This window comes from Diceros bicornis, chromosome 3 (assembly GCF_020826845.1).
Source record: "Diceros bicornis minor isolate mBicDic1 chromosome 3, mDicBic1.mat.cur, whole genome shotgun sequence".
Classification (NCBI taxonomy): Eukaryota; Metazoa; Chordata; class Mammalia; order Perissodactyla; family Rhinocerotidae; genus Diceros; species Diceros bicornis.
Genome location: NC_080742.1, coordinates 16,710,553 through 16,724,083, shown reverse-complemented (window position 1 = coordinate 16,724,083; position 13,531 = coordinate 16,710,553). Strand labels below are relative to the sequence as shown.

Sequence of the window (13,531 nt, the reverse complement as noted above, 5' to 3'; positions counted from 1 at the left end):
ATGAATGTTTGTGTCCCCTCCAAAAGTCATATGTTGAAATCCTAATCCCCAATATGATAGTATTAGGAGGAGGGGCCTTTGGGAAGTAGGTAGGTCATGAGGATAGAGCTCTCATGAATGGGATAAGTACCCTTAAAGAAGAAGCACTGGAGAGATGGTTTCTCTCTCAGCCGTGTGAGGATACAAGAAGATGACCATCTGCAAAGCAAGAAGAGTGCTCTCACTAGACACCCCATCTACCAGCTCCTTGATCTTGGACTTCAGAACTGTGAGAAATAAATTTTTGTTGTTTAAGCCACCCAGTGTAAAAGTATTGTGTTATAGCAGCTCAAACTAAGACACCCACCCTTTACAGATGAGAAAAATGAGACCCAGAAATGATTTGTGCAAGACCACGTGATGAATGTGTTGGAGTGATAACTAAAACTCAGTTTCCTAACTGGCAATCTAGCATTCTTTCCACTACAGCATTTGTGATTTATTTATTCGGCAAACATTCTAGGGCCTCATAATATTAAGAGAGCACTGCTTTAGAGATTGAAGTGAGGAGAGGGGAGAAGATATAAAATGATTAGGAAATTCCCTGTCCTGGAGAGTTTACAGTTTAATATGCAACATAAAGCAGACTCACTGATTACTGTATGGCCTGTGAGAATGTGCAAAGTGCTTAAGAAAGGGGACCAGGATGTGGAAGTTCAGAGGAGGGAGAAGACTTCTGGCCAAAAGATCACAAAGGAGGCCATGGGGAGGATCATTTTAAGCTGAAGGAGATGTAGGAATTCCACTAGTAGTTATCAGAGGGAAGGTATTATTATCCATGAAGTTTCTTTAGTTGCAAACAACAAAGGGAAAGTTGAAGAAGCTGGCTAGAAAAAAATACAGGAAAAGGGCAGATCTGTATGCCTGGGAAACAAAAATGATGAGTATTCTCTTGAGGGTGCCATTTTCAGGATGAATGCACTTGCATTCACATGCTTGAGTCACGCCACTTTTAAAGCCAATTCCTAGAAAATAAATTTTAATTGGCTAGGTGAAGGTGGGGCAGATTGACTAAAAGTCCCACCACATTTATACAGAATGAGAGGGACGTGGCCCCTCGAAAAAGGAAATGAGGGTAGTGTTACCAAAAGAAGGTAGTGTAAAATAAAGCACAAACAAACAAAAAGCAAGTACCCACTTCAGCATCTTGTGGAATATGAGTGGGAAACACAGGTAAAGAGAAGGAAAAAGAAATAAGAGTAGCCTGATCTGGCTGAAGCACAGGATGAATAGATGACATCAGAATGAGCCCGATTTTGGCTTACTGGTCATCTCCGCCTTCCTCTTCTTACGCACCCCAACCATCCCAATCAGTGAACTACTCTCCCCAGTTTACACTAAGTTTATTGGGTGCATGTCCATTCTGGAAGCAATTGACTCAAGGCAAAGGAAAGTTTGAGCTGATGGTCATGCCCATGAATGAAGGATGGGACTACTCCCATCAGTTATGAGCAATCAGACCTTTGGAACAAACATTACAGACCCTGGCGTGTTTCTCTCTCAACCTTAGGAAGAGTGTCTCACTTAGCTATAAGGCTAAGACTAACAATTTGCCTTAAGGAATGTGCCAAGGAGATTCTGTCCATCTGAGCCAAGCAGCATGTTCTTCCTTTGTGTCCTCAATATGGGCATTCAAGTAGTGGTTGAGATGAAGCAGTCCTACTGGGGACATTTCTGAAAACTATGGAAATCTTAGAGATGCACACCAGTTTCAAGTGGTAACATTGAGAGTCTTCCCCCCAAATAATCCATGGGAGTTGCTCCCTGATGCCTCCCTCACTCCGTCCCCACCTTTGCTCTGAAGCCAGTGCCTGATAATTTGTGTTAGCTTCACTTTCCTCATCTGCAATATGAAGAACTTGAATTAAGTTCTCTCCTAAAGGTTCTTCATAAGTTATACTTCGATGTCAGATTGAAAAGCTTGTTTGCGATCATGTTGAGAAAGGACTTGACTGCTTTGGACAAAGAAGTCTGGTCTTCAGATTGTAGATTATGAAAGTTAGGTACATGTTCTTTAGAAGCAGAATCACAGGCTTCAAATCTTTCCCAGCTCTCTCGTTGACAAATGTGTGATTTGAGAAGATATTTAATCTTTTAATCTATTGTTTTACTTTGTAAAATAAAGCAAATAAAAATTTTTCACATAGTTAAGTAAAATAATTCAATAATTTTAAAAATATAATAGTAAGTGAGAGGCACAGAATTTTTTTGAAGAAAGGAGTACAATGGCTAAAGAATGCAATGTGATGGTGAACTTGACAGTTCTGTGCTTGACAGAATGATTGATGTGGGCATCTGATAAGCTACCAAATCTAGGTATCACTAACACATGACAAAACAGAAACTCTGCAGACAAACAATAACAATAAAACCAAAAATTATAACTATGGCAAATAAGATAGCAGATTATTTATTTTAATAATAGATAACGTTTATTGAACACTCACTATGTGGAATTTTGTATTTTTTAGCTTTCTTTAAAATGTTAACTTAGAAACCTGAAATCAGGGGCTGGCCCCGTGGCTTAGCGGTTAACTGCGTGCGCTCCGCTACTGGTGGCCCGGGTTCAGATCCCGGGCATGCACTGACGCAATGCTTCTCCGTCCATGCTGAGGCAGCATCCCACATACAGCAACTAGAAGGATGTGCAACTATGACATGCAACTACCTACTGGGGCTTTGGGGGAAAAAAGGAGGAGAATTGGCAATAGATGTTAGCTCAGAGCCGGTCTTCCTTAGCAAAAAGGGGATTGGCATGGATATTAGCTCAGGGCTGATCTTCCTCAGGAAAAAAAAAAAAAAAAAGAAAAGAAAAGAAATCAGGTAGTCTTGAGACCCAGGCTCTATTTTTCAGTTTAGTCCTTGCCCACTGTCTGTTGCTTAATTCTTCTCAAATTGAAGTTTCTACTTAAGGAAAAATATACCTTCAAATATATGTGTGTGTATATACTTATTATATGTACCTGTATATGTAAAACATTTCTAAACACACGCATTTATCGATTGGGATCATGTACATTTGCAAATAACAGAAAACAATAATAGTTTTAGAAAGCGAGTATCTACTTTTTCTCATGTAACAAGAATCTTAAGTTATGTGTTCCTGATATTATTTTAGCTGCTCAGTGAAGCCATCAGGGACTCAGGTTGTTTCTAACTTCGACTCCAGTATCCTCAAAATTTGGACTTTTCCTTGTGCATGTATCTTCCTGGTCAGAATATGGCTGCTACCTCTCAGATATCAAGTCTAGTGCAATGAATAAAGAAATCCTCTCCTCTGTGTTAGGTCTCAATGGCCAGAACATAGCTGTTGGAAGCTGTAAGGGCAGCTAAGAGAGAGGAGAACTAGATTATATGACTGTTTCAGACTGCTATGATCCATGTCCTAGGGCTGAGCAGGTTTGGGCCTGAAACTAAATCAGGGTTCTTACTAAAAAAGAATAGAGGAAAGAATACCGGGTAGGCAGAATTTGCTGCATTAAGGATAGCAAGTAGATAAAATTACCTTACTTGAAATATGCTATGATAAATTGTGAAGGATGATAAAGTATTTGTGAAATATGAGGCAAGAAAAATCCTGCCAAAACAAATGCAATCATTCATGACAATTCATTTTAAGTCATGAAAGAAATTTTGTATTAACTCTTAGAAGCTTCAGCAGGTCCTTTCATAGAAAAAAAAAGATACAACCAGTCATTGAATGAATAGACAACTTTTGTTGTTGTTGTTTTCTTATGTAGATAAACTTTTGAGAGAGCTAATGTAGTATATTTGTAGTAGAAGAAATGGCTTTAACTAATAATATATTTTTGGGAACAAGAATCATCCTGAACTACAAAATCATCTTGAGCTTATCCATGTCGCGGTAGGTGAGTGATTCTAGCTTACTCTGGTGGACAGACTACATCTGTTGTTCTATAGTTAGCATTTTCTCAAGCTGCCAGAAAGCATCTCATCATTTGGCTTGTCCCACATGTTAGACAGAAAGAAAAAGAGAAGGAAGTTGGGGTGCAGTTGCTGAAAGACCTGTAGACCTAGAACTCGGCAGGAACGACAGCTGAGGACAGTCGGAGGCACAATGCTTGCTCAGTAGCTGTAATGAATCAGCAAGGGTAGGCATGTTCTGCTGACCCGAAAAGACCCAGGGAGAAAAACAGCATTTTAGGATTCCTAAATTATTAACTACTCCAGTGTGATGTCAGCAAGTCCAAGATAGCTAGATATGCAGGGCATTTGGAGATGTAAATAATAGGTAATTGTTGGCGTGCGTGGGTAGTTTCAAGTGACTTTTATTTCTGACTGCTCTGCTTTTTTGAGAAAATGCTTTATGAATTTGGAAAATTATAAGTGCAGGCATTCTGGATGTAATATTTATGTGTACCCAATAAGCAATATGTTTTCATTTGATGTCATTTGTTTTCCACTATCATATTATATTGGGTAGAAAAATATAGTTTGAGACCATTTGCTCAAATATATAAGATACATTGTTTGGAGAGTAGAATTTTGATAGTCAATTCAGTTAAAAATACTATTTCTTATGACATCTTCCTGAGACTGTGCCAGCAGATTTGGAGAGAACTGAAACAATGGATTTTGAAAACTTCAGAAATGTTGCAAAATATAACTTGCAAATATAGCAACTACTGTTGGTGTAAAAAGTGTTTATGTTACGTATATGCACACCCACATAATGCTATTTTACGTGGCTGTGGTGGTGCAAATAGATTGATGAATCCTAATTTTGAGATTCAAAAGGATTTGAAGAGAATATGATTTTTGCGGCTATTGCAGATTTCCTATTTTCTCTATCTTTAATTCTTTGTCTTGGCTCAACTACCCTAATATATTTGAAAAGATAAGTGTTTCAGGAATTCTTATTTATATTTTTGTAGGTATTTTGACTTATAAATCATTTTTTCAAGTATAAGAATAAGAAGAGCCTTAGATAAATCTTGATAATTTAACATACTTATCTTTAAATATGAAATTAATCCTTGAGAGATCCACAGTATTGGTTTTCTTCCTATAGCTCAGTTTATCTTTCATTAGATTATAATGGCAAATAGACTCAAAATTATTTCTATAATAAAAATAATAATATAATTATTATAATAAAAGAAAAAATACCTAAATTCTTTCAAACCTAAAAACATCTGTACATATTTTATAGGATAGAGAAATTACTTTGATTTATTTTATAAAGGGAGTAAAGCATTAATATTTGTGTAATTTTTTTTCTTTGAACTTTTTATATCACCCTACTTATCTAAAGGCATAGTAACTTTAAATAACTTCAAAATCTTTTCAAACCTTGAAGACATACTAAGTGAAATATGCCAGTCACAATAGAGCAAATATATGATTTAGTTATATGAGATACCAAACGTAGTCAAAGTCATAGAGACAGAAAGTAGAATGGTATTTGCCACAAGCTGGGGAAAAGGGAGAATGGAAAGTTAAAAAAGAGGTCTTTTTAGCCATGCAGTGAGATATACTATGGCATTTTGATATTAGTTCAAGAGTAACGTGTATCTTTTGCCATAATGTAGAATTCATTCTAAGTGAAAAATAAAAAGAATGCACGTAGAAAGCCAAGCACAGACCTGGTGGACAATTATCATCTCAGTAGTGTTATCTTTTATTATTATGGCAGTATATGTTTCAGAAGGTCAAAAGAGCAATGTGAAATAATGCAGTTTTGAAATGGGTTCATAAGTATATTTATAACAAAATCAAATTACATACTTAAAATATTTTCCAACATTCTTTATTAAGAAACTTTATTATTCCAGGAGGAATTGTTGATAAGGATCTCCGTCACTACCTCAACTTACGATTTCAGAAGGGGTCTGTGGACCATGAACTTCAGCAAATCATTCGTGACAACCTCTACCTCCGCACGGTGCCGTGTGAGTACAACAGGCGATGCTATTTTCTTTCTATGTTAGCAGATAAATGTTTAGCTATATATCCATTGTTTAAAAGAAAAATTAAATCTCACTGATTTTTTATGGTGGGCTTTTGGAACAGAAAACTGATTTGGGATATGGAAGTTTCAAATGCAAAGCTTATAATTGCAGTTGTGTGGTTTATGATGATGTTGTAGCCAGAAGATACTTGTGATTTTCAAGCTATAAAACTTAACTTACTTCTCAAGTTAGTATTGAGAAACATGAATTTTGGTCCAGGATGTTGGTGATTCAGAATGAATCATGATTAAGGTAGAACTCCACACTGGGAGACAGGAGAATGCAAATTCAACTTATTAGCTGAAACAGCTACTTTGTAAATGGAATCTACACAGTAACTCCCAACCTCATCTCTGGTTTTCAGCAGAGTCTCACAAGTGAAAACAAAATTATGCATTGGAAAGTAAAGCTAAATGTTCTATAACTCTTAGAAAGTGATGATGTTGAGTGTTGAGTACCAATTTCTTATATGCAACCTATAGAAATCCACAGACAACAATCCCTGATTATGAGCAGGTGCTACTTCAAAAGAGAGGAATTGGTAAAATGATAAATGATAAAATTCACAAATCAACTTCTTAGTACCTGCTTCAGCTCATTTGAGAATCTATTAACTTCAGAACAATTCAAGGACTTTTCAAGTCAGATCCTAAATCCTAGATAGATATCAACATCCATTTCCATCAAGGTAGATTCCATGACTTCCAGAAACTTTCCAGTCTCTCCAAAAACTCTGATCTGTGGGTGTCGTGTGTATTCCTTTTGTTTTAGTTCTATTCTGAACTTTAATAAACTCAAAGATATGGGCTTTGGAAGGTTGAAACTAAAGAAAGAAAAACTTGGTTAGGATGAATGAAATAAATAAGCAAAAAAATATTATTTTAATTTCTGGGACTGAACTATCAGAGCTATGTCAAATGGATAATTCAGCACCCAACCCTTTTCACCCACATGCATCTCAGGAGAGGTGGACTCTTGTCATTGTTGCCACTGAATGTTCATCAAAACAAAAAAGCTAGGGCACCACTCTCAAATATTCCTAAATGAGAATGCTTGCTGATTGACATCTTGTCAGACCAAATGCTACCTCTGTCAGTGGATGTTACTTAAGTGAATAGACTTTTGGACTTTTGCTTTAAAACTAAAAGTTGAGAGAAGCACATTCTTAAACTTATAAGTTTGACATTAGAGTGATGGATAGAGGAAGATGGATTAAAGTAAGTGACTAAACTATTTATAAGGTAACGGGTGGACGCATTTTCAAAGCTGTGATGTTGTCAGTGCAGCCGTGTGAATTTATCTTTTGTGACATGAAAGAAAGGAGATCTGAAATACTGAGTAAAGAATCCAGTCACTTTATTATGTTTAAAAGCTGAGGGAAATAGATAAGAGGCTGACATTCAGGAATACTTGTAGTCCTTGCTGAGACAATGACATAAATAAGAAGTCTTAATTAAATATGAAGATAATAGGAGTAAATTTTGCATTAGTTAATTAACTTCTTAAATAAGTCATCTCTCTTTAGAGTACCAAAGAAATACTATGAAGGAAAAATAAATATAAGGGTAAAATAACTAGGCTTATATGAGTAAACATAAAGAGTTTCATGATGTGATTTCAGAACAAGGTCATAAATTCAATTAGAAATCCTTGAATAGCTCCTATAAAGGAGATGATTAGAAACTCAACGAATATGAATATTATGATGAAACAATTATTCTTTGAATTTGTAGTTACCACTCCTAATAGCCAATTCCAATAATACCATTCACTAACAATGCTCTTAACTTGGCATAAAAATGAAAAAACATCTGAGATAGAGATGATTCTGGTTTATATTATCTATAATCAGTGCTATACTGATGAATTGGACGTAGACAATCCACCATTTTCACTCAGTATATCTTGTAATAAAATATGCATTTTCAGAGTGTGTGCAGCAAAAATGTGTCAGTAGTGTGAAAACTCCTGCCATTGCTTAGAAACCTACATGTGTATCCAGCATATCTATTGGCCTTGATTATAGAATGACATTTGTTACGTATTCTCTTGGGTTAAAGAATTCTTATTGGTTTTCATGTATCCAGCACCATAAAAGGAAAATGTATTACTGAAGAACATGTCACTGCTCTTATACATGCATAAGTTAATATGTATACCTCTTGTTTAATCTAGTAATGGCCCCAGAAATAGGTTCTGGACAACTCCGTGGAAACAAAATTGTAGTCAACTTGTAACCATGTGAGCGTAGTTTAACCATTTTTTTTTTAAAGGCATTCTTTTTTTTGTTTTTGTTTTTTGGTGTTTTTGAGGAAGATTGGCCCTGAGCTAACATCTGTTGCCAATCTTCCTCCTTTTTTCCTTTTTTACCCCCAAAGCCCCAGTAGATAGTTGTGTGTCACAGTTACACATCCCTCTAGTTGCTCTGTGTGGGACTCTGCCTCAGCATGGTTGATGAGCGGTGGGTAAGTCCCCCCCCCCAATACGAACCAGTGAACCCCAGGCCACCGAAGCAGAGCACGCGAACTTAACCACTATGCCAAGGGGCCCGCCCCCAGTTTAACTTTTTTATAAGGCAAGACCCAATTGAGTAATTCTGCTTACTACCACCACCACCAACTACAACTAGGAGGAAAGGAACAAAGTCTTGGAACCGGATTTCCTAGGTGCCTACTCAGAGAGAGTTCTGAGGTGAACGCTGGAGAGACGTCCTCCCCTCACACACAAACACTAAACCGAATCCAGTTGTGGCCTGCTTGGCTCCTGTACCACCTCTGAAGGAAGACTGGGCCAGCCTGCCAGCTGAGTTCTGAGCTAAGCAGGGGAGGGAGGTGATCAGGCCAGGTCTTTAATGGACCTTAACTACATATAATACAAAATCCATCTTTCTGTTCCCTGCCCCGTAAGCAAGGGTTGACTGTATTTAGGCTTTTCATTTTGTTTCCCCAGAACTTTATCTCACAACCTAATTCTTCAAAAATATATATTCTTAGCGCTATGTCTCTAGGCACAGAAGGCAGGACTCAGGACTTGGTCCACATACACACACAAATACTCTCATGAGATCAATTCGTCATTCTTTCAAACTGAATCACAGAGAAAATATCCTTAGGAACTTACACATTATTTCCTATAGAACATAAGCCAGTCACATGATTCATGTCCATTAAAGATTTAAATTTGGACCTAAATATATGTCTTTTAGTTGCTAACTGCAATTTATAGGGGGAAAATAAAGGTCTTAAGAGGATCCTGGTATCCTAAGGTGAAAGTTAACTTTTAAAAAATGAATACTGTAAATTGAATCTTTCTACCACTAGATTTTAGGCTATATAGAATTTTTATGTAATGGAACTTCAGGAGAAATGAGTAAACAAACAAAACTGCTGTAATCTGGAATGTGGTAAAAGACTAACCAGGAAAAATGTATATAGATAAAGGACTCAAAAGAGTTTAGAACATCCATCAAATGGGATTTCAATTACGTTGATAGTGTACAAAAGACAAGTTGAGAAGCACTCAGTTAGCAGCGTCTATTTAGAGATTAGACAGGATTGTTTCATCGTAGCATGTTAAGTGTACAAAGTTAAGGCAACACATGTCATCCTTTGGGTAATATAGATTCCAAAGTGTATGAGGGAAATTAGTGGAATTAATACAGAAAAATACCGGATTAATTTTCAAATGTTCAAAGAGTAAAAATGGAGTTTATTTTGGTTTTAATATACTACTGAGCATAATGATTGCATATAGTTAACTCTTGAGGCTAGTCAACCACAATGAAACTGACTATGCTTCTTCAGTGTGAGGAAAAAGTCACTTCCATTTATTGATGAAGTTCTGGTGCTTTCTGTCCTCAATATTTATTAGAGATACAAATTAATTTTTGAGACAGGTACGAGCACAGATATAAGTTTTAGATACTTTTTCCCATTATACCAGATGACATGAGGAAGGACTTCAATGACCAATTCCAAAATTTTCAAAATGAAATGGAAGTTAGTTAAAATTAAACTTCTCTCCCAAGACCATACTTTGTCATTTGGTGAGATGGTTTTATTGGGAAATATTTTAAATTTATTTGAAGCAAAAAGAAATACCAGTGTATACCAAGTAAAAGGAAAAAAATCAATAAAACTAGAGGTCTAAAACTATTCCATAAAAAGCAAATAAAATGAAAAACATAGATTTAAGATATGAAAGAAATTACTTTTATGGAAGAGCTGATTGAGGCGTAACTCACAATGATGTTTCTACGTGTTTAAGCATTTTAAGTTAGTATAACTAAGCCGTGTTAAAAAGAAGCATTGTCAGGAATAAAACTGTAAGGTTTCTAAAATATTTTTTTAAATTCTCTGTTATGCTAAATTATCTCTCATGGAGAAGCAAATAGAAGCAGGCTCTTTAAAAGTTATGAGAACTGTCTCCTTTTAAAAAGAGCAGTTACCAGCACACCAAAACGTATAGCTACACAAGGGGTCAACATCTCTTTTTCCTAATTATATAATTCCATATAGGACTGTGGTCAGAGAGGACTATTGAAGAGAAGTGAGTGACCACATATCTATTAAAAAGTCTGAAAAGGCAGAGCTTTCTAGTATACTGCATGGGGAAAAATAATTTTAATTCTTAAGCAAAAATCAGTACTTTTAAAGCTTGCACAATATGTGTTAATATTCAATAAGGCAATATGTTTTTGTGGGCACGAATGAACCTTTCTATTTGCAATTTTGATCATGAAAATTCTAAGTTCTAAGCATGTGGTAAGAAGGGAGAGTGACATCAACCTGGGCATTATATTACAAAAAAAATTATCTTCTTCCAGCGGAATGAGATTCTCCGAGTTGAGGGTGATCAAGACCGTGATTAAGTAGTCAGAACGTCCTTAAGCAACATAGGCTTGTGTGCTGGGGTGCTGGGTTGAACTATAAGAAGACATGCAGACACAAGACTAGAGATACCAGATCCAACTGAATTTTAATCCAGGGCCGCCCCGTGGTTTAGCAGTTAAGTGCGTGTGCTCTGCTACTGGCGGCCCAGGTTGGGATTCCAGGCGCACACCGACGCACCGCTTGTCCAGCCATACTGAGGTCGTGTCCCACATACAGCAACTAGAAGGATGTGCAACTATGACATACAACTATCCACTGGGGCTTTAGGGAAAAAAAAAAAAAAAGTGGATTAATTCAACATATTGCAACAGCTGTGTATTATACATCTTTTTCAACCTTAATCTTATCGCTTCAAGTAAGAATCATCAATTTAGGAGCTCTTTTTTTGAAGTTCTTTTAGAGTATGAATCATTTTCTTTTGCAATTAGTTTAGAATCAAGTTGCCAGATTTTGGTTCTTTGAAAACGAATTTAATTTTTAAAAATAGCCTAATTATATTTGCTGCTAAGTGTTGAGAATAAAGTTTATTAGAGAATAAATATGGTTGTTAACATTGTGGGACAAAAGAGAAGGAAATCTATAAACGAGTGAAACTAAATTTCTTCAGAGATTTATAAATTGCCCTGAAAGGCCACACCAGAAGAAAAATTTCAAAAGCTTCTGAGCAGTAACAAGTACTTGAAAGGATTCTACTCATTTACTCATTCAGAAGTATGCCTGCCTGGTGTATTTATTAAAAATGTGTTATGTTATAGAAAGCTATATTTGTTTACCCTCTCCCCTTTCTCACTGAGAATGGTAAGATCCAGTTTCGTGTCATATATGTGAAAGTACGATAGATTTTTTCCTTTTTTCATTGAACAAAATGAATGCATCTTTCCTAGTCAGATAATAACACTCATTGATTTGGTTGACAGAGAACTCTACAGGAGACAGATGGCTTCAAAATGTTGCTTAAAATGGAAAGTCAAGGAACATTAGAAGTGATTGTATTGATTTATCCATTTGACACCAGGGCACTAGTTTTAGAATAAAAGAATATATCTGGCACAAAAGAAAAGCAATAAACACCAACAGTGAACAATCTTACTGATCTTCCCAAAGACATAAAATTCCCTTTGCCCTGACTTGATAAGCTTTTTCTGTTGCTATGACCCAATCTTTCCTCTTTTGGTTTGTATTTCTTCCTTTCCTCTTCATAAGAAGGAGGCTGTCCACAGGAAATCTGAGTTAGTGGGTCATGGATGGAGTAGGCAGGTGGTATTTTACTCTTAGTTTCAACGGTTCCAGCAGCTGGCCCAAGGAGGAATGGGAGATGAATGCCTGAAGCCATTTTCCCACCTCCAGAAAAGCCAGTAATCACTTTCAATGGAAAACCACTCACCTTCCAGGGAGCCCAGAATCTGCTCCCTGCAGGCTTCATAATCACAGCCCAGTTGGATATAAGGTCAACACACCTCATTGTACACCACTGTACTTTTTAAATAGAAAGAATTAGGACTCTATCAGGTTCAGACCTACCCAAGTTTCCAAAGTCTGCTGACTATTACGTAGGCTGTTGGCAATGGACACTAGTGTTATCAGGGGACTTTAAGGCTTTAGGTTTGTAGCAGAGCAATCAATTTCTGATTCAAATGCGCTTGGCTAAAAGAACAATGAAAAAGGAATAATAATCATGGTTACTGATATTCTCATGTCTAGTGCACTAGTCAAGAGTTATTTACACATTGCAATTTAACATTGTTAGAGCCTGGTGAATAGCAATAACCCTTGGCTTTATCTATTTGACAACATGGAAAGAGCACTCATCTAAGAAATGAGAGCCATTGGTTCTGGACTAGGCTCTGGCACTAACTGCCTATAAGATCTGGTCAAAAGCCTTACCCTTGGGACTAAGGGGAGGGAGAGGAGGGAATAAAATGAACTCTAATGGTTCTCTCTGCTCTAAAATGCTGTAGTTTTCTTATTCTGCCAGCTTGCTTTTCTTTATTTTATCGTTATTCAAATCAGTTCATCAAATTGGCTTAAATTATTCTGAGTATGGAATGCCCTTGATATTGAGCAGGTGTAAACAGCTTATGGAAACTGAAGATATATCAAATAGAGCAGACACTTCAGGGAAAAATAAAGAACTGGGTTTAAATTAAGTGCAGTTCTAGATAAAACCAGCCATCCGTGTACTTTCAGATTTGTCTATGAATGTCAAGTTAAGGATGCCCTCATAACTCTGATGTTCCTTGAAATATGCCTTCACTATTCATGAAACTCTGAAATATGGTCCAGCCTTAGTAAGTGGATGGGAAAATAAACATAATGAGAAATACAAAGCTTTTAAAATTGCTCTCCTCTTTTGGAATCTGTAATGAGTTGAGATGTGACATAAAGGTTTCTGAAGAATGAGGTGTATTGTTATGAAAATGTGATTGTAATCTTTATGATAAGATGTTTAACGTGAAATATAGTGTCTTCTAATATTGAACTTTAATAAATGCCACTTATGCAAGTGAATGGCCCTGGGTGGATGCCCAAATAGATCTAGCTAATGGGAGGCTAAATCAGTGCTCAGTGCAATTTACAACACAGTTGAAAAATTTAGGAGAGTCATAGGGTTTCTCACACAGGGTAATT

General features: G+C 36.5%; 1 protein-coding gene across 1 annotated transcript in view; it reads left to right on the top strand.

Moving 5' to 3' along the window:
- MAGI2 (membrane associated guanylate kinase, WW and PDZ domain containing 2) overlaps positions 1-13,531 on the top strand; it is a 989,343-nt gene that overhangs the window by 61,109 nt on the left and 914,703 nt on the right. The window contains exon 2 of the mRNA XM_058524198.1: positions 5,835-5,951. Coding sequence (XP_058380181.1) covers positions 5,835-5,951 — 117 coding nt within the window. The remainder of the gene's footprint in view (positions 1-5,834; positions 5,952-13,531) is intronic.